Raw genomic sequence first — 27,003 nt, 5'->3', positions numbered from 1 at the left:
TTTCGGGTCACTGGTGAGTCAGTTTTGACTATTATGACAGGTGTCACGTGACGCAAGCAAAGTATTAAAGTGTTCCCTAACGTCAGAACTGTCAAATTTGGCCCCATAGAACTTTAAACACAACTTGCACAGCAATTTCTCAAAGAAACACATCTATTTGGCATTTTATACTTTCAGGTCACTGGGGAGTGAGTTTTGACTGTTTTGACAGCTGGCACGTGACGCAAGCACAGTATTAAAGTGTTCCTTAACGTCCCAACTGTCAAACTTGGCTCCATACAGCTTTAAACACAACTTACACAGCAATTCCTCAAAGAAACACATTTTTTTTGACATTTTATACTTTCAGGTCACTGGGGAGTGAGTTTTGACTGTTTTGACAGCTGTCACGTGACGCAAGCAAAGTATTAAAGTGTTCCTTAATGTCCCAACTGTCAAACTTGGCTCCATAGAGCTTTAAACACAACTTACACCGCAATTTCTCAAAGAGACACATCTATTTGGCATTTTATACTTTCAGGTCACTGGTGAGTGAGTTTTGACTGTTTTGACAGCTGGCACGTGACGAAAGGAAAGTATTAAAGAGTTCTTTAACGTCCCAACTGTCAAACTTGGCTGCATAGAGCTTTAAACACAACTTACACACAGCAATTCCTCAAAGAAACACATCTATTTGACATTTTATACGTTTTTATTTTCTAAAATTTTAGTTTCAATTTTTCTGGGATTTTTTTTTGTCTAAATAATATTTAATTTGACGATGAGGTTTCAATGTCGAAAACTATCTTTAGCGTGGTTAAGTAGGTGCTAGATCCGATCCTGCATTGAGAAAATGGTGACATAAAAGTAACTATAGACGTAATAAAAATGTATATACCATTCTTAAAAAATAAAAGGGTGTTAAAATTTAATAAGTCAGTTAGATAATGTTTAACAAAATTTGGTTTAAGATATTTAAATTTCAAAAACCCAACTATTCTCATACAAATGTTAATTCATTATGGCATAAAATATTATTTGTTACTCTCACAATTTCAAATACAAATATCATTCAAGTTTAGCTTTAATATTATCTCAACAATTAACTAAGTTTTTATGATTGAATTGTTCTGCTAGTCGTTAAATAAAACTAGTGATAAACCTTCTTATTTTGCCACTCATGTATAAAACAATCTTTACCCGAAATCGAACTTTTCTAAACTAGTTATATAATTACATAATGATAACCCAACTTTCGATTATATTCAACATAATTATGTAGAGGTGCTATGCGGTAGGAGGTACAGCTAAGCTCATCATAGATTACAAAGTTAATTTCAAAATTTCAACTCTAAATGTGAGCACGTTGGTTAGAATAAAACCCAAGAGAATAACTCTAAACTCGGTCTAATGATAAATAAGTGGCCCTAGAGACTAAAAGGTCTTTATTTAACTTTGTAACTACACTTACTAGTGCATCGCCAATCTCTGTTGTCCGCTTTATCATTTTTATTTCTGTTTCTGTATAGAGATTTTTCGCGGCTTTGTAAAATCCCGTATTTTGTAATTATAATTCTTATAAGCAGTTCGTTTCAGGCTATAAAATTACTTAACTACAGATTTTCAGGGCGTAGTAATATGGCTTAACTCAACCCTGTAATAACGTAATATGAATCATTAAGCCATTTATTTCTGCAAGAAACTCTTAATATTGTGATTTACTGGGGGGTTTTATAACGGCGCAATAAATGTTCTGTCATAAATTTTGCTTTACTAAGTCTGTGATTAAATACAGTGTTATTTACATTGTGTTGTCGAACGTAACAAAATTACTAAATAGAAACTTTTCCGTGTTATCCAGGGTAAAACTTCAAACCCCCAATTGGGTCTGCAAATAGAAAGTTAACCATCTAATTCGATTCGCTTTAATCTTGAAGCAATTTCTTTTAAAACAAACCACTTCCGGACATTAATATTAGAAACAGGATCTTAACTTTAGAGCGCAATTATAAAACACATTTCTGCTGCTGATATTTATCACCCCGTACTTTGGCGAAATTAATTAAAACAAAATTGTGTCGGAATTTATAACCTCGTCCCGTTTGAGTTCAAAATTAACGTATTGAGATTCACCCTGAAACTTTACCAGTAAATCTGAAAGGGATTTCCTTAATTATCTATCGAACGGAAGGGTTAATTTGTATAATTACAATAACGCAAGTGGAAACGTTACAGGCGCCTTTGTTTCGCTTAAACGTAACACATATTAATCATGCACGGAATGTAACTTTCCTTCTATCTTCTAAAGTGTTTATAAAACGATTCGAGTCGTAATAAGCTGAAATCTCCTTAGGGTGACATTTTACTCCGCATTCAATTGCCTTAAACTAAGCAATTAGCTAAAAGCTGCATAACTTGCACGAAGTTGAAACTTGTCACTAATAGTTTCTTATATTGAATTAAACGACTGCTGTCCTAAGGACTTGCTTCTTGAGTATTAAATCAAATAGGGCTTTCTCAAAGCAATATACAAAATTAGTTTTAAAGGTTTAAGTATTGATTAAAAGTGTTTAATTATTTGTTGAAAATACCCAAAATTGAAAAAAAAATTGAACATTTTTACCCCAGATAGAAGCTTCTTAGATTAAAGAATTAGATAAGTTGTAAATTTTATGTTTGTTGTTTTGCTAGATTTAAATTTCCTTAAAAAAAATTATTACATAAAGTATTTTTGCTCAAAGTTAAACTAATAAACAAAAACTGTTTAATTCGAGTTTATTTCGATTATTCGAGAAAAAGGAAAAATAAGATTTTGCTGACGAACGAAAGAAACTTGTCGAACTACTTGTCTATCAACACATCTAATCTAACAGCTTATCTAAATTTTATGTAGTTTCCAAAAATAACATGAAAAGTTGGGCGAGTAATTTTGGCGTTTTAAACTCACCCCAAACCTTCACAAATCGAAAAAATGTCAGTTTTTTAGACTCTAAAACATCTTTTCCACGTGGAAAAGCATGAATATTCCATTCAAATAAGCGTTTCCAAGGCCAAAACTCTTATTTCAGTCATTTTGGCAACGCCGAAAAGCTCAAGAAGAGGTCACCTCTTTGAGGTCACTGGTAAACGGATTTCGACAGTTATGAAAACTGTCAGGTGACGTAAGAAAAGTATAAAAGTGTTTTTTAAGGTCAGAACTGTTAAATTTAGCTCCATGGAGCTCTAACGACTACTTACAGTGTGGTTACTTGGCATTTTATAATTTCCAAATTAAACTGCCTGAATTATTGCTTTTAATGTGCATTTACTAGCTTTTTCTTCATCATTCACATGAGTTTTTTGAAAATTCCTTAAAATTTCTTAACATTTTCTCCAAAAATAAATTTCTCCGAATTTTCCATCTCTAGGTATGCCTAATGCATACAGTAAAGACAAAATTATACCACAAATTTATTTAAAATTTACGTACGTATGTTTAAACCCTTTAGCAAAAGTGGTTTCTAATATTTGTTGTAATACACTTTTCACTATTTTGAATATTAAAAGTTGAAAATCTTCAGGTTGAGAGAAAGAGAAAGTTGGTGAAATTAAGGCACTATACAGGGTGATCCACCAGGAACTTCCGCAATCCATTATGGGAAAACCGTAAGGAACGTAATTCTAAAAATTTAGTGGTATACCAAAATCGAAGGGGGCAGTTCATCTAAAATATTTTCAAAATGCTTTTTTAAATGGAACACCCTGTATATTATTATATATTTAGATTCTGCTAACGATTTCAAGTATGTTCTATGTAAGATAACTTACATCTATCTGCAACGGTTTTCGATATATTAACGTTTGAAAAATGATATATTTACATTTTGAACCGTCATAGCTCTTAATCAGATATAGATAGACCAAAAAGGTTTGCATGTTCCTATGTTAACTTTTTGAGATGTATCACCCTGCAGCATTTTTAAATTTTGACAGAAAAATGTACACCTGTCAAACTTTGCAATATGACCTTGACATACACCATAAAAAGTTAAGATAGGAACATGCAAGCCAATTTGCTCTAACTCCTTCTGCTTAAGAGCTATGACATTCCAAAGTCATTTTTCATACGTCAATATCTCGAAAACCGTTGCTGATAGATATAGGTTATTATACATAAAGCATACTTGAAATTAGCAGAATGTAAAAATATAATAATATACAGTGTGTTCCATTAAAATAGTCGAGCTGGTACCAACTTCGGGTATATACGGTGGTACCTCAAACGTGAAAACATTTTAGATGTGGAGGCCCCAACGCAAATACTAAACCCTCAAATTTTCAAAAATCTTCAAAATATTTAACACATTTCAAGTGCACCAGATCTACTACATCATTTCCAAATCGTAGTATGTAATGTCATTGTCATAAAATGTTTCGTTGAAAAAAACAAAATTAACTCATATTTGGAAAGAATTGCATAAAGTACCAAAACCTAAAGGCTTACAAGTTCCAAAATATTATTCTAATAATTATTAGTAAAGACATGTTAAGACAGAAGTTTTAATTATTTCCAGTTACATTCAGGAGACACGAAAATATTTAATTTTTATTTTATTATTACACTATTTTATGTAGTACGAAAACTTTAATAACTTTAGGACACACAATTTAACATCATATTGACGTTCTAGCTATTATTGTTACTCCTATCATTGTTATAGATGGGTAAACCTTTTAGGTACATAGGAACTTATTGGATTTTTTTTATATCATTCCCTCAAATAAAGTTATAAAACCGTGTATCGTTGAATTGATCTTTATGAGAACTCTTAAAATCTGAAGTAATATACGGGGTGAATATAAGAAAGTTAACAGTGCAAACCTCGTTTCACCTTCATGTCATATGCAATTTTAATAGTTTTTGAAATATGTGCAATATTCCAGACTTTTTGGACCCCCTATATAAATAAAACATACATTATTATATCTCGAATTACCCGAACAAAATGATGTGTTATTATTATCATTTACCTGTTTGACAATGTCAAATACCTCTTAATTAGAAACAAAGAGTATCATTTCGACAATTAATTTAATGATCTGGTCCCATCATTTAATTAGTGGATTCTAAACGAATAATGTTTTTGACAATACTTCTGTTTATTGTAATAACAATTTAACTAATGATAGTGGTTACAATGTTTATTCTTTAAATAATAATTATTGTTGTTTAATACAAACTTAATAAAACTGGTAGCAATTACTTGCACGTCAATTCGTAGTAATTGACATTATTATTGTGATGGGACGAGTAATGAAAATCATTTTGTGGTTGACATGCAATTTCGATCATTTTTACCTCCGGCCTTTAATCACATTCCAGTAATTCGTTTTACTTTTAGTTCCGAATTATTTTGATGTAATTAAACTTGGAGCTAGATTTGTCTTCTTTCTACCGTGTTCTCTACTTGAACAGTAAATTTATGTTGCTCTAACTGAAGCGATAATTAAGGCAACCTAATTAAATTACTACCGTGTCTTTGGCTTCCGCAGTAACTTATTTCTTTGAGGTAATTTTCCCCTTTGTATCTAAATTGGTTTTCTTTGTGCGGTTGAAATTTACCAGAATTATTCTTGTCTGCTTATTTCAACCAAATATTCATATATTAACTGACTTATTAAGTCTGTCCAATCGGAAAGTTGCTTTACTTCATCTGTCTTAAAAAGTAACAACAAATTATATCTTTTAGAAGGATTTTATTTCAGCTTTTCTCGAAACCAAGAAGCGTAAAATTGCATTGCTCCCAGTGACATTAAAAGGATTAGTTTCGCAGTTTTGAATTGGAAATATTAAACGTGCCCTAAGCGTATTGTTTCAACCGGGAAGCCGTTCTTAACCAGCCAGGATTATTTCAGGATCTGCAATTTTGGTGAATTGGGTTAACTTCAATCTCGGCTCACAGTAAATTAATTCGTCTGAGGCTGAATAATAGTCAAGAAGTGTACAACTAATTAGATTAAAACTATCGAACTGAAATACGGATCAGTGTGTCATGTTCTTATTATTTCATGTTTCATTAAGTACATACACGAACTCCCACTGTGACGCTGTAAACTCAGTTTCAGTAAATCAACTCGCAACTCAATTTACTAGAAAATTAACATGTTATTATGCATTGTATTAACATAAATTAAAATGCTAACAAGCAATCCAAAATTATTTTCTTGTGACTACCCTTTATGTAAATTACCCTTTCTTGACTAAATAATAAATGACTTCATGTAGGCAAAACAAATTGAACAAAGCGTTTAATTGCAAAAAAAAACTAACTTTTAAATTACAAAACTCTTCTAAATGATTTAAAGACGAGCGTCGCTCTTGAAGCGAAGCATTACCGCAAGTTTTAAAAGCTGGTTAAAATGCAAACTAGTCATTTTCAATACAAAGTCACTTTACGATGCTAGTGCACACTTTCGAACAGTTTTTCCTGAAAAATTTTCTGCACCGTAGAAACTGATAAATATTCAAAAGTCTGACAAAGTCTTTAGAACTTTATCAAAATTAAGCACGGCTGAGCCAGTTTGATTGGCAAAGTAAGCGTCTTAATAGTTCACTTATTGTCAGTCTGTTTTAATGTGACCCCCTTATCAATTTTTTATTTAGTTAATATATGAAAAAATATTTACTAAAAAGAGTCTATCTTAAACCCAAATTTGCTTACTTCTTTACCATCACAAATAATATACTTCTCATAAAATTACCATGGTGTTATTAAAACAAGTTTACTACTAGACAAGTACTCCCCAATACAAAATAAATCAATTGGAAATAATCCAAAACAGAGCAATGAGACTGATTTTAAAGTGTAATCATTATACTCCTGTGAAGTCTATGTTGAGTGTCCTAAATATGCTGTCTGTCAACCAAAGAATTAGGTTTAGTGTTTATTTGTTTATTTTTAAATTAAAGAAACGTTTTTTACCTGACTATATCTGCGATAAGTTAACAGTTTTTGAAGATGTACACAATTATCGTACAAGAAATCGTACAGATTTTATACTGACAAACAGATGTAACACGAATCAGTTGCTCAACTCTGTGCTGTATAAAGGCTTAATAGAATTTAATAAACTACCTGTGATTATTAAAACCTGCGATAATTCGACACAGTTCAGGAGGCTTTTAAAAAAATTTATTATAGATAGGTTGTATGATTTGTTCACTTTATTTAGTTTTAATTTGTGAGTGTGTGTTTTATTTTATTTTTACATTGCTTGTTTAGTTTTAGACATTAGTGTTCCCATTTAGATAAGACTCAAAACTTTTAGTTTATTCTTATAGTTAAGTGACCTTTTTATAACATGTATCTTTTGTAGAATTGATGCTAAAAATAAATACTTACTTACAAGTCTCTTACCTAATTGAAATTATTAATAAGATAATAATTAAACCAATTTTTTTTTCGTGTTCCTTCTGCTTATGAATCACAGGTTCTTATTTTAAAAAGGGACAAAGTTATAATATAGAATAAAAAATAAGCGCACATTCTTAAATAAGATTTTAAATTTCATTTTTTACATTCAAAATGTAACATTGAATCGTCTGTGTACTGAAGACCTAAAATTTTTAAGTTTTGTAGAGCTAGTTATATGGAAATTCTATATTTTCTTAAATATTCCCGAGTATTTCGTAGGCTTTTTTTTAAATTCCAGATACTTATAGAATCATTGACAATCTCCAAAAAGATAAATCCTCCATCATTCAAGCATGTTGACAAAAATATAATTCACATTACCTGTAAAGTAATGGTAATGTCATGTGTCTCCAAATGCTTCTAAAACTCCCAAAAGCTCTTAGAAACGCCAAATAGTTTCAGAATAATCTCAAACCTTCTATTTAGTTCTAAAAGTTCAGCGTTTTTTATTTGTTTATTGGAAAAATAACAATTTCCATTTTTAGAATAATTTAGAAATGTCAGAAATACTTTACAGACATCAAAAATTATATAATTTTATCAACTTTTGCCTCTAACATTTTTTGTTTTTTTGACCCGTTAGTAACTTAGAAATTAGTTTTCTCTACCTTAATATTCATTGTTAAACTAGGTAAATAATAATGTAAATGTCTATTAAGACCTATGACATATGAAATATATGGTTAATAGTGGAAAAAACGCTTCATTATCCACAGTTTAGAGCAGTTTTATTGATCTTTAAACTTGACATACGGTCAATAAAAGCTTCTGTCTAAACTTTGGTTAATAATATACTATTATTATAATTGGTTGACATATTATTATGCCTAAAATTCCTTCTAATAAAATAACAAAGCAGTTCTTTCACAGCATGATGTTTGGAAATAACCTATCAAAGAGAAACGTTCAAAACTGACACCTTGCTTAATTTAATTAATAAATTAGCACTAAAAGGTAGTACAAAACTAATTTAAGTTCACCGAATCTAAAATAAACAGCTAATGAAATGCCATTTCAAGTAAACGACTGGCAACTACATCAAAGCGTAAATTCGAATCTATTTATATACTTCCATCAAAGATAAATCCCTCGGAAGTTTAATGGGACAGAATCTCGATCCCATCTCCGAGAAAATATGTTAATTTTCGTACCGTTGCTCTCGATCAAAATCGCTGGCACGATGTTAAGCTTTTTAATTAAAATATAATTTAGTTTCTGCGAAATCGTTTACCTACTGTATCGTGAGCAGCGTGGATTAAATCGAAAAGTAAATGTTCTAGATGCGTATTACTATCCCTTTGCTGAGGTTGCCTTTTAGGGTATTAGTAAAACATCGTCAGCTATCGGCAAACTTGTGTTTAACGTCGAGTAAATAATCCAGAAAAGCGCAATCTGCCTATTTGCACTAAAACTGTACTAAACCTCAACAATCTGTCTGGCAAACAGCAAAACTTTCCTACGCAGTTAACGTAAAACTTTAATCAAATACATTTTAATAATTGCAAAATTTAATTACTGCTGCTTTCTTCATTATGAAATGTCTCTAGCTTTTAGCAAAACACATACTGCAAACAGTATTCAAGAACTATATAGAAACCTAACATGTTGACGTTAAAAGGTCATGTTTTAAAATTATAATTAACAAGAGTGCCAATACATTGTTATAGGGGTTTTTAATTAATATTATATAACATAGCAGGGCAAAATGGAAAATAAATTACTGTGTAATTAATACTCTTAATAGCAATGCGCAACATTAAATTGTTTTTGTATAGTCTTATTCAGATATAAGTTAACCGAGCTTGTTTATGTAAATTTAATAATTGATGATCAATATCAAAATCAAAAATTTTGTTTATAAAAGTAGTTCACAGTCTAGGTGTCTAGAATCCTTCATGTCTAGCTTACAATTGAATAATGTAAAATAATTAAAACGTAAGTTAAAAAACTCCCAAAACACCGTTTAATCACGATCACGAATACCAGGAGTTGGTGTAATTTTGCAACAGGGGCGATTTACATCAAGTGATCATTGAAGTGGGCCATTTTGCTCGAAACAGGGGTCGACTGTATTTGATTTAGGGTTTCTAGTTGACTTTTAGAAATTTTAGTACCTAGCTACTTAAATACCATGTAAATTTATTTAAAAACCTAAAACAATAGTGATTAATAGTTCAAATTTACCTGCTTGTATATCCGTTATTTCTGTAGCTAGAAACAATCCAAAAAAATTTCTACAGAAATGTAGGAAATTTGATACTCTACAATAACGTATATACTCATTTTTGGTCTACAGGGATGTTTAAGGGAGATATTCGCAAAAAACCGCGCAGCTGCCATTATAAAGTTTGAAAATTCTCAACCCTCATCGCCTCAATTAACGTAATTCTTATTCAAATTTAACTGCCTATATCTTCGTTGGTTGTAAAGCCACAAAAAATCTAAAAAAAGCTGAATGTAGGGAATTTCATACTCTACAAGAATGCTAATAAGCATTTTTTTGTCTACAGGAACGTTTAAGAGTGATATTTGCCAAAAACAGCAAAGCTTCAATTATTAACCCTCATCGCTCTAACTGCCTGTATTGCCGTTGTTTGAAAAGCTAGAAAAAATTCTTTAAAAAGCTGAATGTAGTGAATTTTATGGTCTACCAGAATGCTTGAAGCATTTTTGGTTTACTTTGATTTTCTGTGTGTATTGTTACTTTTGTGAATTACCATTTAATTGTTTACGTGATACTTCAACCCTAATCAAGAATTCAATTAAGCTTGTAATGAACAAAGGGAGTCTTATCGGGAAACGATTGTACTTTAACCCGTTTATAGAATTGCGCCATAAGTGTTCGACCGCATCCCTTAAGTTTCCAAATTTGGGGTTCTGTAAACAATGCGGGGAAACACATTTAAATTTCATAGTTTTGGTGGGTTTAGCTAAAGTAAGGGTCTGGCATTACGTGGGTGTTACACTTATTAACCTATAATGTACTCAGTCTATGGGGTATTTAAACAAAGTGCAGAAGTTGGTTAGTGTATGTTACGGCTTTTAGGAGAGATACTCATAACCGTGTTGTTTCAGCACAATCGGCAGTCCAAGGAACTGGTGGAGGGAGTGGAAACTTATTGGTGGAAACGACAACGAGAGGAGTATACTTCGATGCAGCAGCTTCGAAAAATGTCACAGCACTGTTAGGAAAGACTGCTTACTTAAACTGCAGAGTGAAAAACTTAGCAAATAGAACGGTAAGTGAATTTTGTTGTGGCATAAAGCAAGAGAAATTGTCGTTACATTCCAGCAAAATAGTAATACCAAAAAATACAACAACTGTCCGTTTCAAACTAATGGGACACTTCCATACATAACAGCCCTTGGTGGAACGCTTTTGAAAACAGTTATTCGCATTTGTCAAAGTCCGCGGAAACAAAAGGGGACACGAACAATAAATATGGGGGGACAACGATCGAAAAGGTCGTGTTGGCAGAGAGCGAATAAGCGCGAAAAATTATTTATGTTGGCATTTACAAATATGAGATCGACTCACTACCGGATAGCAAAGGACCACTTCAATTTCAACGCAGACACTGGAGAAATATGACGGTCTATACGCAATGTTTTTGCTTGGACTTCAAATCTTTTTCACAGTGATTTAGGTTAGGAATTTGCTAAATTTCTTATGTTTTCAGCAGCGATGCAATTTACGAAAGCACCTACAGCGACAGCTTTAAATCCATTGCTTTTTGTTTCTCTCTTCATTCTTTGTACAAGGAATTTGTCATATAAAAATTGTTTTTAATAATTACTCAAAGTAGAAAGTTTTAACAAATAACGCAAATTACAGCATTTGAGTAAATCTTAACACAGTGGATTGTTTGTGATTGGTCAAAAATGAAGCTTTCAGCTTGCTGTTTTTTCTTGACCAATCACATACTATAAATAGTACTACGATTTACGTGAATACTGCAAATATGGAGTTGCCATTAAAACCCCAGAAATAATGAAGAAAACTTTAATTACATCCTCATTACCTGGTTTTTTAAAACACTGATTAATGTTTTTGTACTAAAAAAATCCAGTAAAGTCCCAATTTTTGCTTTTAACACAATAGCAAAATTTAGGTTGTTATCTAGAAATTGATTGATGACATCAATAAACCTTGAAGCATTCAAACATTTTCAAATTTAAGAAACAGAACATAAAGTTAAAGCAAAGCTTTTTAATAGAATATTAAATTTAATCAAAGTGATGACGTTAATATGAAAATAGGTATGGTGTAATATAAGAAAAAATATTATCAACGTTAAGAAAGAGGGCAGAATATTCAAAAAAATATTTGATAAGGTTGAAAGTAAATATAATTTAAAAACCAGTGAAATATAGTTATAATACATTGAAAAGCATATTTATATTAGGTTAGGAACTAAATTTATTTAATTTCTTTTTTATTTTTCCTTTCTAATATTGTCGCACACAATTATTTGACCATGTAATAAAATTAAAGACAATATCTACATTATTTTTATGATTTCGTCTAGTTAATCAATTTTACCTAAATCACGTCCAAACTAGTTGTATTCAATATTAGAAAAAACATAAAACGAACATATACGAATAAATAAATTTCCATTAACTCAAATTTATTTAATCTGTAACTGAATAACCGAACAATTTGATTATTAACGTAATATGTAATTTCATAAATAATGCAACCAAGCGTGACGTTTAATCCTCAAAATTATTACAACGCAATTTGATTGGCCGTTCCAATCTCGTTTTGCTTTTGCGGCTGAAAGTTTAATTTTAATTTTATTCACTTCTCATTATAAATGATAATTTAATGATTTAAATTGATTTTTCTGGTTACGCTCAGTGTGATTATAGAACCCGATTGTAGGACAATTTGAATTAAAGTTTTATTCTCCTACAAAATGTTTGTTGCGGAATTGTTTTTACGTCAAACATTTTAAATTCAACTTAAGTGGAACAGGATTTCTAAATTCAAAAGACATGACAATAAGCTGAAATCTGCTGGCTGTGGGATAAAATCCAAATGTGAACAAATTGAATTGAATTGCAAACAGTGTAAATGTAAGTTAACAAAAAGGAACAAACTCGGTTTTCCGCTTTTAGTTAAATTGACTATCGAATTGGAATCATGTTACTTTTCAGATTTGAGGAGCGAATTTGATATTGTTAAGAACGAAATTGTATTTGAAATTCATGCTTTAATGGCCAAAGTACAACTGATGAAAATTCGAAAGCAACGATGCCACTTTTACAGTATTCCGTTCTTTGACAATGTATGTTGTCAAAGTTTACACTGTAAAAAAACTCTGTTCTTTTTTTATTTTGGTCCACATCAAATGTGACTTTTGAAGCAGGAAAAATGTGGTCAATCCGTCTGGATGATCGAAAAACTCATCAATTTTAAGACACAAAACCATAGTTCCTTCATCAATCTTCCACTCTCATCCGGCCACGTCATATTTTCGGATAGACCGCCAGGAAATTACTTAATTATTTTTCCCAACACACCGAAGCTTGGTAAATAAGTTCCTTATCAAGGATCACTTAAGGTTTTGTAATGGGATTTACTTCGACTTCTATTGTTTGCTGTGAAACTCAATAGAGTGACGACTTGAAACTATGAGAGGTCAGGGAACCATTGTTTGCCTAGTTTCCACTCGTTATAAATTGAATAAGCAGTTTTAATTAAAAAATATAAGACATTTCTTGTTTTTGCATGATAATTCGGATTGTAGCACAACATCTCTAGTTCCAGTTTTCTCATGGCAATAAGATAACATATCCTTACCTTAGACTAGTAGAATCTCTAGTACACTACCATTTATTTTATTAATAATTTCACATTCCAGTAGAGAGGTAAACTATCGACAAATTTCTGTTATAAGAATATGTACAGGGTGGGCCAAATTGGATGTATTTAAATGGAAAGTGCTCTTATTAATAGAGATTAATAGAGATAGGCAAAAACTGATGTAGGTGAAGAAGAAGATCAAATTTGATAGAAAACTTAATGGTGAAAACCGTTGGTTAATATCTGTCACCGTTTGACAGAATTCGTACTTTTCTTCAAAACTGTCTAGCGTCTTCCAGGTGCATTGTTTTTTATTTCTGAAAATACATTCAGACGCGGTTCTTGTGATACGCACATAAAAATTGTTTGTTTAAATGGAACACCCTTTATATTATTTCATTTTTGAAAAGATCTTAAAATGACTAGAGTCCGAATTAAAAGGTACTAAAGTCGTGAAAAAAAGCGCTTAAAAGGCAAAATGATTTTCTTCAAAAAAGCATAAAAATCTGTAAAAAAGCACAAAACTTTTTCAGAGATGCAAAATTTTTTTGAGATGAACTTCTAGAAATTTTTTGAAGATTTCAAATTTCTTTAGAAGCATACGGATGATTTTAAACTGTTTTGAAAAGTTTCAAAAGTTTTTTGAATTACTTGAGAGCATTTGGACTGTTTAAACAGCATATTGATGGTTCTGGAATGCTTTAGAGGCATCTGCATCTCTTACACGGTTCACAAAATTTTTTGGAAGATTCTAAACTGTTTTAATATCTTCTGGGAGCTTCTAGAATAGTTGAAAAGCGTTTGGAATCTTTTAGACTGTTCTAAATTATTTTGAAAGCTTCAAGATTGTTTTGAGAGACTTTCGACTGCTTTAGAAGCATTTTGGAGTTTCGGTAGTGTTTTTTGAAATCTTTTTAAACTACTTTAGGAGCATTGAAGATTCTGAACTGCTTTTAAGACATGTGAATTTGAACTTTTGGAAGCTTTTAAACTGCTTTAGAAGCATACTTAAGCTTCTGAGAGTTTCTACATAAATTGAAAAGCATTTGGAAGCTTTTAGACTGTTCTAAATGATTTTGAAAGCTTCAAGATTGTTTTGAAAGTCTTCTGACTGCTTTAGAAGTATTTTGGAGTTTCTGTAATGTTTTGAAATATTTTTAGACTACTTTAGGAGGATTGAAGATTCTGAACTGCTTTTAAAAAATGTGAATTTGAACTTTTGGAAGCTTTTAAACTGCTTTAAAAGCATACGGAAGCTTCTGAGAGTTTCTAGATAAATTGAAAAGAATTTGGAAGCTTTTAGACTGTTCTAAAAGCTTTTAGATGTTTCTAGGCTGCTTTGTAAGCTTTGCAAGGCATTTTAGCCTCTTTTATTTAGACCTCTTCAGGAGTATTTGGAAATTTTTTGGTCAGTTTAAATTTGTAAATTGATACTTATACATTTTGCAACATGTTTTTGCCCTTCAGAAGCCTTCAATATAGCAATTTTTTGTCAAAGTTATTAGTTTAGTAGAAAAGCTTGTTTTGTAAAAACTAGTTAAACCATACAAAAATATCAGTAAATAAGCACAAAAAACTAAAATAAGCACAAAACGAAGAAAAAAGCAAAAAAAGCATCAACAAATCAACTCGGTAAATTAAATTTAGATAATTGCCGAAGTTTAAATTGTTTAATCAGACAAACAACGGAGTTAGCTATTGAGTAAAATATAAACCTTGAACGTATTCCATAGAGAATGTAATACTTGTCTGTCGATTAATATTACGAATCTGTATCCAAAAACTAGTTATATTTACTAGTAGCAAAATTCTTTACGTATTTTGCTGAATTAGAAAAATATGGCAGTGAGAGTCGATTAATAGACACAAACCTAGTTAAACTACACACTAGTATGAGATCACATTATCATATAGACACAAAAAATTCCAATTGTATTAATCAAATTAGTATCGATTTACTATTCTTTCACATATTTGTTATATTTGTTTGTCATTTCATCTTTATCGTCGTTTTGTGATGTTATAAAATATCGATACTTAACTCACACTCAGTCACATCCTTACATTCTACATAAAATGTTAGTTAATCAAATTTATTTGCCCTAATAAGTTAGTTTTCTGCAATTAGGATTAATATTGATTTGACTAAATGTCGCTAGCAGCTTAATTTTAAGTTGGTTTATGTTCCATTAGTTTCTACTTCTAAGTATTCTTATTTTAGGGATTTACTGGCAGTTTTACTCTACTGAAGACCAAAATGTCGAAACGGTTATATAATGAAAAGTCTTCTCTATTGACAGCTCTATTTTCAATAAATTCTATTTTCTTGTTGTATTTTGTATTGTAATGTAATATGGCATGGTATTATAACTCGGCCCACTTCGACCGAGGGAATTATTTCGTATAATGCCTGTGGTGTCTTCAATGTTTAATGTCACTCAATGTCTAATGACAGGGCTATTATTTCATCAATAATGACATCTATTAAGGTCAATTATCTAAGAACTAATGCCTTAGGACATTATTTTTTTAATAATGCCCTCTTTTTTTAAATAAAATCGTTTAAATCTCAAATTTTTATTTTCAAAGAAAATAAATATAATATTTGTAAAAAAACAAAACCTCACCATTTTCAATAATATTTGTACTTGCAAGAAACCTTTAGTATTTGTAACTGATTATGTAACCTACTTAGAGAATACTTTAGGGAGGCACAAAAAGAAATCGATATAAACGATATACAAGTAAAATAAAGTATAAAAGTAATCACTACGTTACCAAAACCACCCAATTAAAGTAAATCCCCTCTAAATCCTAAAAAAAGTTTCTTTTATGGATAAATTTAATCATCCGCGTGCTTTAAAGGGCACGTTCCCCAAAAAAAAATATAAAACATTTTTGTTGTTTAAAGAATAACAAATACACCAATTAGGTCTTAAGCAGCATGTGGAACAAATTGGACCGTTTGCACGCTTTAAACACAATATTTGTTATGGTGAGCACCATCTGGCTTTCGGTTCTATTTAAGCGACGTACGTGGAAAAGCACATCCAGCTATATTGTATGTGCATGGCTTTTTGGCTTTTGGAAATAGTGTTTAACAAGAAAATGTAAAAAAAAATTACCCTCATTAAAATCTCCCGTATCATAATGGTTTGTTAAGGAATGTAGACATTTAGATCACTAATTATTGTGTTGTACATTTCTAAAGCGCTGTTGAAAACTCAAGTAGAAAAAATCTAATTCAATGTCGAAAATTAATTATTTTTTAATTTAGCTTTAACATAAGTTGTCAAACGTACTCCCTGTATCATTGAAATGTAAATAAATCTGTTTCAAGTGTAGGATGTTATTTGCAGAAGAACTTTGTAAATCCTGTTAATTAACGTTAAACAATTACCGTATTTCAAGTAATCACCTAAAGCAGTCTAGTTTGATGCAGACTATACGTTTTCTGTTAAAACAAAAACGCAATTTCATTAGAGGCAATCCTCGTAAAATTACGTTGGTGTGAGTTACAAAAGCTGGAAGCTTCTCGAAACTTTCAGTTGATTTTGACGCAACGTTCCGATGTTGTACATTTAACAACAGTTCAAAATTTTCAGGTACGTTGTGTGTTTATCCAAATTAATATTCCCCCTGAAAGTTGAGGATTTGTTTTCTCAGTGTTTTAGTTAGAATTGCTGCTGGCAAACTAGTTTTATATGCGGCTATTGAAAGTTGTTTAATTTATGGGAAGGGCATTGGACAGGTTATGTAAGCGGATTTTGTTTGTCCCATTTGGGTATTTCAAAACCCTGAATGTTTAGATAGTTTTAAACAGCAATTATAAACAGGGTTACTCAAACATTCCATACTAAGCTTGTTTTGTGATTAAGTCTTCACTTTAGAGAAAGAATAAAAACTGTATTTTGTATTAAATTTAGTATAAAGTGTCGGTCATCAGTGAAAGAAAATCGTTCGAGTTTTATTGAAATGACGCTATTAAAAAAAATGTTAACTGAATTTTGGGGACTCGAAGAAAGTTACAGTAAAAACATAACTTTCTTGAAAAGCAACAAAATCAAATGGTTGAATACATACATACCTTCATTAGTGCATTTTTGACATTTGTGACATTTGCCTGTTTGTTTCTGACACTTTCAGTTTATTTAAATATGACAACCGTCAAAATACTCTCCCTAGAACTATAATAAAACCACAAAACAGTCTTAAAATCCAGGAAAATCAGTGTAAGTATTGCCAAACGTATTTTATAGCTTTATGAGTGTAATTTTGACAGTTATGACATTTGGTCGTTAGTTACAGGCTACAGCTCTGTCTTTTGTTTTGTTTTAAACTATAGAGGTAGAAAACAACAAAACCTACATGAAAAGTAACAAAATCAGTTTGAATTTGGTTGCTTGCGTCTTATACCTCCATCAGTGCATTTTTGACATTTGGTTGTCTATTTCTGACTTAATTTAAGTTTATTTCGAGATATGTCAAAATCCTCTCCATAAAACTGTAAAACCACAAAACAGGGTTAAACTTAGTAAAATTAGTATAAGCAGTGCTAAACGTATTTTATAGCTTTATGTGTAATTTTGACAGTTATGTCATTTGTCCGTCAGTTACAGGCTACAGCTCTTTTGTTTTGTTCTAAACACCGAAAACTGTCAAAATCAATCCCATAGAAGTAGAAAACAACAAAACATACTTGAAAAGTAACAAAATCAGTTTGAATTTGGTTGATTGCGGATTATACTTCCATCAAGGCATTTTTGACATTTATAACATTTGGTTGTCTATTTCTAACTTAATTTTAGTTTATTTCTAGATTTGAAACGTCAAAATCTTCTCCATAAAACTGTAAAAACCACAGAACAGTCTTAAACTCAGTAAAATCAGTTTATGTAGTGCCAAAAGTATTTTATAGCTTTATGAGTGTAATTTTGACAGTTATGTCATTTGGCCGTCAATTACAGGTTACAGCTCTATCCTTTGTTTTTTTCTAAACCCGAAAACTCTCAAAAATCAATCTCATAGAAGTACAAAAAAACGAAACGAACCTACTTGAAAAGTAACAAAATTAGTTTTAATTTGGTTGAATGCGTGTTATACCTCCATCACTGCATTTTTGACATTTGTGACCTTTGGTTGTCTATTTCTAACTTAGTTTTAGTTTATTTCTAGATTTGAAACGTCAAAATCTTCTCCATAAAACTGTAAAAACCACAGAACAGTCTTAAACTCAGAAAAATCAGTTTATGTAGTGCCAAAAGTATTTTATAGCTTTATGAGTGTAATTTTGACAATTATGGCATTTGGCCGTCAGTTACAGGCTACAGCCCTGCCTTTTGTTCTGTTATAAATCCCAAAATTGTCAAATTCAATTCCATAGAGGTACAAAACAACAAAACTTACTTGAAAAGTAACAAAATCAGTTTAACTTTGGTTGAATGCATTTTATGCTTTTATTATTGAATTTTTGGTATTTATAACATTTGGTTGTGTGTTTCTGACTTAATTTTAGTCCATTCTTAAATATGACAAACGTCAAAATGCTCTCCATAATGCTGTAAAACCACAAAACAATCTTAAAGTTTTGTAAACTCAGTTTAAGTTATGCCAAACGAAATTTATAGCTTTTTGAATGTAATTTTGACAGTTTGACAATTTTGACAGTTTACAGTCTTTTGTTCTGTTCTCAATCTGAAAACTATCAAATTCAATCCGACAGAGGTACAAAACAACAAAACATACCTGAAAAGTAACAAAATGAGTTTGAATTTGGTTGAATGCATGTTATACTTCCATTCCATTACCAAACGTATTTTATAGATTTATGAGTGGAATTTTGACAGTTATGACATTTGGCACTCAGTTGCAATTCTGTACTAAACCTCGAAACTGTCAAATTCAATCCCATGGAGGTACAAAGCAACGAAACATACTTGAAAATTAACCAAATCAGTGTGACTCAATTTACGTGCACGTTACGTGCTCATTGAATAATATACTATTAATTCATTTTTCTTAATAAAAACTACGTTATATTGATTTATTTATTGTTAATGTTGAAGAAATTAATTCCGTTTGGTTTAATATCAAATTCACAATTTCAAATTCGCTTCTTAGCAACTATGGATTTAATCATAGGAAACCATCAAATGAGTATTCATTATTAATCAGTTCAAAGGTTACATTGTTATACTTAATTACTTAAAAACATTCAAAAGGACTTTAAACGTCAAAACAATAACTATTAAATGCTCTAGCTGTTCGCTTTATGTACATTTCAAAGATGAACATAAAGCAGTAAAACGGTTCAACTGAGTGTGAAACCTTTCCAGTATTGTGCCCGAATCTTGTAGCACGAAAACGTTGTTGTCAAAAGCAAACCGAATGTTTTTAGCAAGTTTGCCACTCAGCCAGGTAATTCGGCCTGGAATATGGCCGACGGCTTATTCGCAAACTTCATTTTCACTGAGAACGTTTCCTTTGTCCCTATTGTTTTTGTTAAAACTCTTTTCCCGCTTCAATATCAGCCTAACAATAGCGTTTCGGAACTTAATGTATTTGCTCTCTGTTAAGAGACGAGCCCGGGGCTGAAAGGTGTGATAATTCAAAACGGGATTCGTAACTTTTTCGTCGAAAGGGTGGAGAATTTTATTATTACCCGGGCATTGTGGAAAAGGCCAAGTTTTTTGAGTCGATAGCCGATTAATTTTACGACACAAAAGATTTTTTTCTATATTTAACTTGTAAAACTGGTAATAAACAAAAATTTAGGCAAAACATGTAATTTGAACCTAACGAAAAGAAAATCGATCACGTGCAGGGTTACCCCCACAATTGATTTATCGATAACAAAACCCCGTATTAATCAACCATTAGCATAAAATTCTAAATCAGCATCGTTATTTTCATTGTCCCCAGACTTGCAAATTTCTAGTTAAATATTTTCCCCATATAACACAAATCAGATTCAGTTTGTTGCTGCTTTGCATATTAAGAGCTTTAGGCTGTTATAATGGCTGTTTTGCAATTTTGACATAATATCCAAATTGCGACATTTATTTTAAAGGGGTAAGTTTTATTACGAGATAAAAATCAGAAAATTTGGAGCTTGAAAGCAAATTAGTACCTAAACAGGAACTTATAATTAGTCATACTTATACTGTCCACAAATGTTGTAATTTAATAAAGGTATTGCGTGTTTTGTAATGGAAGCATAATTTTCTTGTACAGATAATGTTTGGGTATATAATTATTATATTTTATTTACAAGTCTAAGAAAAGCAACTTCTAACATGCTCATTATGTAATTATGGTTTTATTCAGGTCAACGAAGATTTGCATTAACTTGATGTAAAAAAAGTAAATTTGTGTCTTTTATGCTGAACAGACAGCCTAAATTCTAATTATCTTTAAAAGTATTTAAAAATACCAAATTATCTCTGTTTTATATGACCATAACATACATTTACGTCTCTAGTGTTGCTTCTTATTAATTTTATTAAACACTGAAAGAAATAAGGAAAATTTTAGAGGTGTGTTAATTTTTTTACTTTAAAAAATGTTTACCACCTGTCAAAATTAAAAATGCATTCAAATAATAGATCTCAAAAAGTTAATATAAAATTTCTCTGATCCAAATGATCCAAAATAAAATATATATATATATATTTTCCAACGTCCTTATCTCAAAAACCGTTGCAGAATAGTCAGAATCTTACTCATAGAGCGATAAAGTGAAATTCATTTAATTTGTACTCACACAATAATTCCTAAGTGTTTCTTCTTTAAGCTTTATGAAACAAATTTTGACAGTTGTCACGTTTATTATAGACTTAAGTACGTCATAGTCAAAACGTCACAACTATCAAAATCCTACTTATGGAGCGATAAAGAGCAATTCATTGAAGTTACACTCATTCATAATATTTTAAGAATGTTTTGCGGTTTTACAGCTCTACGGTAAGGATTTTGACAGTTATCAAGTACATGACAGACCTAAGTACGTCCTAAACAAACAGCCGAAAATATCACCTGTCAAAATCCTACTCATGGAGCGGTAAAGAGCAATTCACTGAAGTTACACTCATTAATAATACTTTAAGAATGTTTGCAGTTTTACAGCTCTACGGAAAGGATTTTGACATTTATCAAGTACATGACAGACCTAAGTACGTCCTAAACAAACAGCCGAAAATATCATATCTGTCAAAATCCTACTCATGGAGCGATAAAGAGCAATTCACTGAAGTTACACTCATTCATAATATTTTAAGAATGTTTTGCTATTTTCCAGCTCTACGGAAAGGATTTTGACAGTTATCAAGTACATGACAGACCTAAGTACGTCATAAACAAAAATCCGAAAATGTCACATCTGTCAAAATCCTACTCATGGAGCGATAAAGAGCAATTCATTGAAGTTACACTCATTCATAATATTTTAAGATTGTTATTTTATACAGACACAACAGCTATGATTATTAAAAAATACCACAATTTACAGAGTGTTCTATTTGAATTTGAATTTGAAAATATTTTAGTTGGATTGGGCATACTGACTTTACTATGTTGCCAAATTTTCAAAGTTTTTGTTTTATCGATAGACTCTTTGTCGTGAGACACCCTGTATGATGTTACGTTAATACAGAGAGACCAAAGCTTCTAATGGAATTTATTAAGTTTTATTTTTTGTTTTCGAAATATTTAGCTCGAATTTGCTTTGGTTTGTTGACTTTTTTTAGGACAATTTCAACATATTTTGGTCTCTTACAATTTGTTGTGCCATTTACGTTTCCAGGCAAAATAAATTATAAGATTAAATGCAAAGTAGTTGAAACAATCTAAATAAGACTCGTAACATTTAAATGACTCCACAAGGTTTGATCTGCTGATATAGCAAAGCAGATTGTTGGCTCAGATAAACAACAATCTACCTATGTTATAAGTTTCTGAACTAGAATATCAGAACACACAATTTTTGAATGTGAAAACTTCTTATTTTTTTTTATCTTTCACTGTTTTTGTCCCCTTCTAATTTCTGATGTTGAAAAACCTTAAACAGCAGCGAAGGCTCTTTTAACTGATTACAGATGTCTCCTCAGGTGTCCTGGGTGCGACATCGTGACGTACATTTACTCACAGTTGGTCGATATACCTACACTAGTGATCAGAGATTCAGAGCTATTCACCAGCCACATTCTGAAGACTGGACTTTACAGATCAAGTATCCCCAACATCGGGACTCTGGCGTTTACGAATGCCAAGTATCTTCTACACCACATATGAGCCATTTTATTCACCTCACCGTTATTGGTAAGTAGATTTGATGTTATTTTTTTAGAATTGTAAATAAGCCTGGCCAATCCCCAACAAGAATCAATTTTAGAATCCCAAAAGATGGGAACTAAACTGCTTCTTAAAAGTTGTTAAAACTAAAGATGTGAAACGTGCTAAGAGATTTAGCTAAGGGAGAAGAGCAACAGATAAATCCGTAAAACTTTTTAACTTCTAAAGAAAGAGAAATAATATCTTAACCTTTTAACTGAAATAAAATAAAGACAAAATCCTACTTCAATCTTTAAGACTTCTACTAGTAGTAATTGTCTTGAAAAATTTCATAATCACTTATAAATTAGTTGACATAAAAAAACTGACAATATATCAGCAACAAGTTGTAATATTTCTTAACGTATATTCTGAAAAGGATTTACCGAGAAAAATGTCGCAAAAATTACCAACCGTAACGTTCGCATTAATGAGCAAGCCTCAGCACGTCATTACTCATAATAATAAATGCAAAATCAAACTTCAGAATTTTAAAAGTTTGCTCGAAAAGATCCATTTAGAACGAATTCTTTGACCTACCTTCTCGTTATTATTTTTAAATATATTTCGCTTGGTTCCCGTGAGAAAATCCGTTTTGGTAATATGAATATCGACAATTGAATTCTCGATTTGCGACAATATTATATTTCTTCGCGGTTATATTGAAATCTGGAGTAAATAAATCCAATTCCAAACAGCAATACGCTAAGGATCAGTGCCTAACCGGAAATTTACGTTATAATGGGATGAAAAAACGCTTCTTCCATCTATCAAAAGAGATTCTATTTAAAATTGTCATTGTTTCGCACTGTAAAAGCGACATTTTAGTTGAAAAGTCGTAAAATTCTAAATTAAAGAAAATGCCTGAAAAATACGTTACTGGCATCAACTTCCTTTCAGGAGCGTAATACTTCTGACTGAAGAATGTTAATAAAATTTCAATGGGTCCTTAAAGCGAGTGTTCCCCTCAGTATTCTAGTGTTTGAAAAATGTGATACTTTGGATAGTGCATGTTACAAATTATGCGACAATGACTATGGAAAGTTAAGCTAAAATAAAAAAAACACAGAGTATTTTTATTTGCAAATAGTATTACTAGTGCTATTAACTTGTGACAGATGATTTTTATATTAAAAACATGTTGGATATTGTTTTCCAGGTATAATGCATGTTTATGTAAAACACAATAGTTGACTCTAATTTACGAGATTCTGTGATAAATAAAAGTTAATGCTTTGTTCTATTTAAAAATCCTAAATACAGTTTTATAAACATATGAATAGGTACTGTAAATCAAGCCATGTTAGTATGACGTCAAGAATTTGAATGCCAACATAAACAAAACAAAAAGGAAACAAGTTGATGTGATGGTTGTTACGTTGGCAGCAATGAGCGGGCCTGTCAAACTTACTGTTCAGAAAATCCGTTCTTTTTGACATTTTATAATAAATATAACTATCAAGCTTTGACATGGATCGCAAAATATGCAGTTATGCCAGAAGTACTAAAATCTCAGACCTTAAACTATTAAAGCTTTCTTATTATAAACTGAGAGAACATTAAAATCTTCATAATCTTTAGTAAACTAAGATTTTTCTCGCTTTACAATTTTTGAAAAGAGAGAAAATTGACATGCAAACAAGCCAAATTGCTAATACTCAGATAAAACGAATTTTGAACAAAAATGGCTTCACTATCAAAATAATTTTATAAAAAATTAAAAACACAAAAGTGTAATCGACAAAATATTCATTTTAAATCTCGCGCTGGTTTTAAACGTTTTGACAATTGACATCTGTCTACGGACGATTTCGTATTTTGCGAGGTTAAGGGGATTCTGATTTCCGGCAATGTTGCCAGGTCTCTTTTGTGGTTTTTCTACCGTTCTCCTGTTTTTTTATATAATTTACAGTTTTTAACACTATTAGCCACAATATTGCCAACACAATATAGCGCAACCCACAATATTGCCATATTGTGGGTTGCGCAACATTTTATATACTGCGAATTGCCAAATCCACATGTTTTATTTTGCAGTGTTATTTCAAGATTGACCCCGCTTTTCTATCTGACTGTACTAAATTTTGTACTGTTTTTTTCAAGCAACAGAATAGGAAAATTAATGAGGATTCCAAAAATATGCTTAAAACAATTATTTTCTTACTCCAAAAGAGTTTCACCAGCGATTTTCTTTCTGACTGTGTTTTGGCAGTTCAAGGTTTGACACCACTTTTCTCCCTGACTGTACCAAATTTTGTAGTGTTTTTTAGGTTATTCAATAGGAAATTTATTGAGGATTTCAAAAATGTACCTAAAACAGTCAATTTCTTACTCCGAGAGGGTTTTACCAACAGTTTTGTCCCTGATGGTTCTTTCAAACTGTGTTCTTGGCAGTTCAAATTTTGATACCGCTTTTCTCCCTGACTGTACTAAATTTTGTAGTGTTTTTTTATGCTGTTGAATAGGAAATTTAATGAGGATTCCAAAAATGTGCTTAAGATAGTAATTTTCTCACTCCAACTGGGTTTTACAACACGCGATTTTGTACCTGACTGTTTCTACAAACGTGTTTATGGCAGTTCAAACTTTGACCCCACTTTTCTCCCTGACTGTACTAAATTTTGTACTGTTTTTTTAGATTTCAAAATTCTAAAAATGTGTTTAAAACATTTTCTTACTCCAAGTGGGTCACCCTTGTCTGAATTATCCTCTGAAACCACGTGATATCTGTCACTAATGTCAAAATTGGTCTAGTGGCCTAGAATCTGAAAAAATTACAGTTTTCGAAACGAGACGTGTCGAAACAACAAAAATCTGTATTTTTGAATGGTTGTTAACTTATGTATGATTTTTTATTGTGTTGTCCATCACAATTATGTCTGATTATGTATTTTTACGTTGAAACTTTACTAACCAACTGAAATATTGTGTTATTTGGACCATACGGGTTCTACAATAGATTATTGTTATTTCTCTTGGTGAATTTAAATTCACATACGCTGTCCGAAATTATCAGATCAATTAAAACAATCCAAACCATAAATTTTTCTGCAAAGAGCTTGTTTACGTATTAGATTCCCATTTTAAAATTGGGTCAATTGAGAGCGGACTGTCGACGGATTTCGGAAGTAAATTAAACTTCTAGTCGAATGTCTGTTTCGCCGACATCCAGTTCTGCTTTAAAACAAGGTTATGGTTGATTAAACTTGTAATACTGCATAAAAGAGCGAAAATCTCTTACGCCAAAACTAGATGCATATTAATATTAAAACGTGCGAAAGAGCCAAAGCGCTAGAAGATAATCTAAAAGAAATTACTTCCAATATGAATTCAAATTTATTTTCATTTTTCTTAACCATTGTTCAAGAAAAAATTTAATTTTTCAGGTTTTCAACTTTAATCTGCAGTTATTAATAGTTAAAAGCGTTCCCATTTCTTTTCCGGTTTTCGTATTCGTTATAAAATATTAAATCAATTTATTTCCGCGTTTCCGGTTAGTGAATTGAACTCGAGATAACGGAACAGCTTTTTAATAATCCTAATCTCGGAATCTAATTTAATTTTTTGACATTGCTCATGCGGAAATTATTTGAAAATAAGCTAGCAAGATAACGTCAGATTTAAGGTTTAATTTAATCTTGGGAAGATGAATCAAAAAGGAAATGTTCAGAATGTTTTCCCTTTTATTAGATATTATTTTTATTTCCAAGTTTTATTTAATGCTTTCTTACCTCAAATTACCAAAATCGATTAATTGCATTGTTTGGTTCATAACAAGATTTTTATCAAAACTTACCGCCAGTCGAACGAAAGAAAACTAGATTTGCGACATAACCGTAAAAAAGTTTTCCTGAATAAATTCCGGTTACAACTTCAGGCATTTGAAAATCCGTCAGCCATTTTCGAATCTGGAAAATATCCGTTAATCAACCAGACACATTTTCCTGAAACGTTAACGAAACTTTTCAGCAGCAACAAAAGTTTGTAATTCGTGATTTAGCTCGAATAATTTGTTTTCATTGAAAGTTTATAGCGACAGTCAATGTATTCCATTGGATTCCAGGTCGGCTAAAAATGCTCCGATTTTATTCAAATTGATCTCTGGCCCGATTTAACTGCCCTCCGGTGAATAAGATAAATCTGGCCATTACTTTTTTTTACTGCTTTGTCTATATTTCGGCGATCTGGTTTTATGGAATACGTCCTTTGTCACATAAATTTGATTTTTTACGGTCCTAAACTACCTGCAGTCAAATATAACTGGAAAATTATGGTTTTCTGGAGATAATGTGAAAACTAATTCAGATTTGCATAATGAGAAATTACAGTATATGCACGCAAAAAAAAATCTTATACCAAATATAACATGCTTAAATTAATGCTAAGCTAACTGAAGTAGATATAATCTTAAATTAAACAGTTTAAATTTGT

At 31.2% G+C, this 27,003-nt stretch overlaps 1 protein-coding gene across 2 annotated transcripts in view; it reads left to right on the top strand.

The window, feature by feature from the left end:
• LOC145732582 (neurotrimin-like) overlaps positions 1–27,003 on the top strand; it is a 209,754-nt gene that overhangs the window by 154,441 nt on the left and 28,310 nt on the right. The window contains exons 2-3 of one of the 2 annotated variants that reach the window (XM_081984935.1): positions 10,509–10,672; positions 22,350–22,560. In XM_081984935.1, coding sequence (XP_081841061.1) covers positions 10,509–10,672; positions 22,350–22,560 — 375 coding nt within the window. Of the gene's footprint in view, positions 1–10,508; positions 10,673–22,337; positions 22,561–27,003 lie in introns of both variants that reach the window. The other variant, XM_081984934.1, reaches the window with a different exon arrangement.

This window comes from Ips typographus, linkage group LG8 (genome assembly GCF_016097725.1).
Source record: "Ips typographus isolate SLU linkage group LG8, UJ_Ityp_2.0, whole genome shotgun sequence".
NCBI lineage: Eukaryota > Metazoa > Arthropoda > Insecta > Coleoptera > Curculionidae > Ips > Ips typographus.
This window is presented reverse-complemented; position numbering and strand designations above follow the sequence as displayed.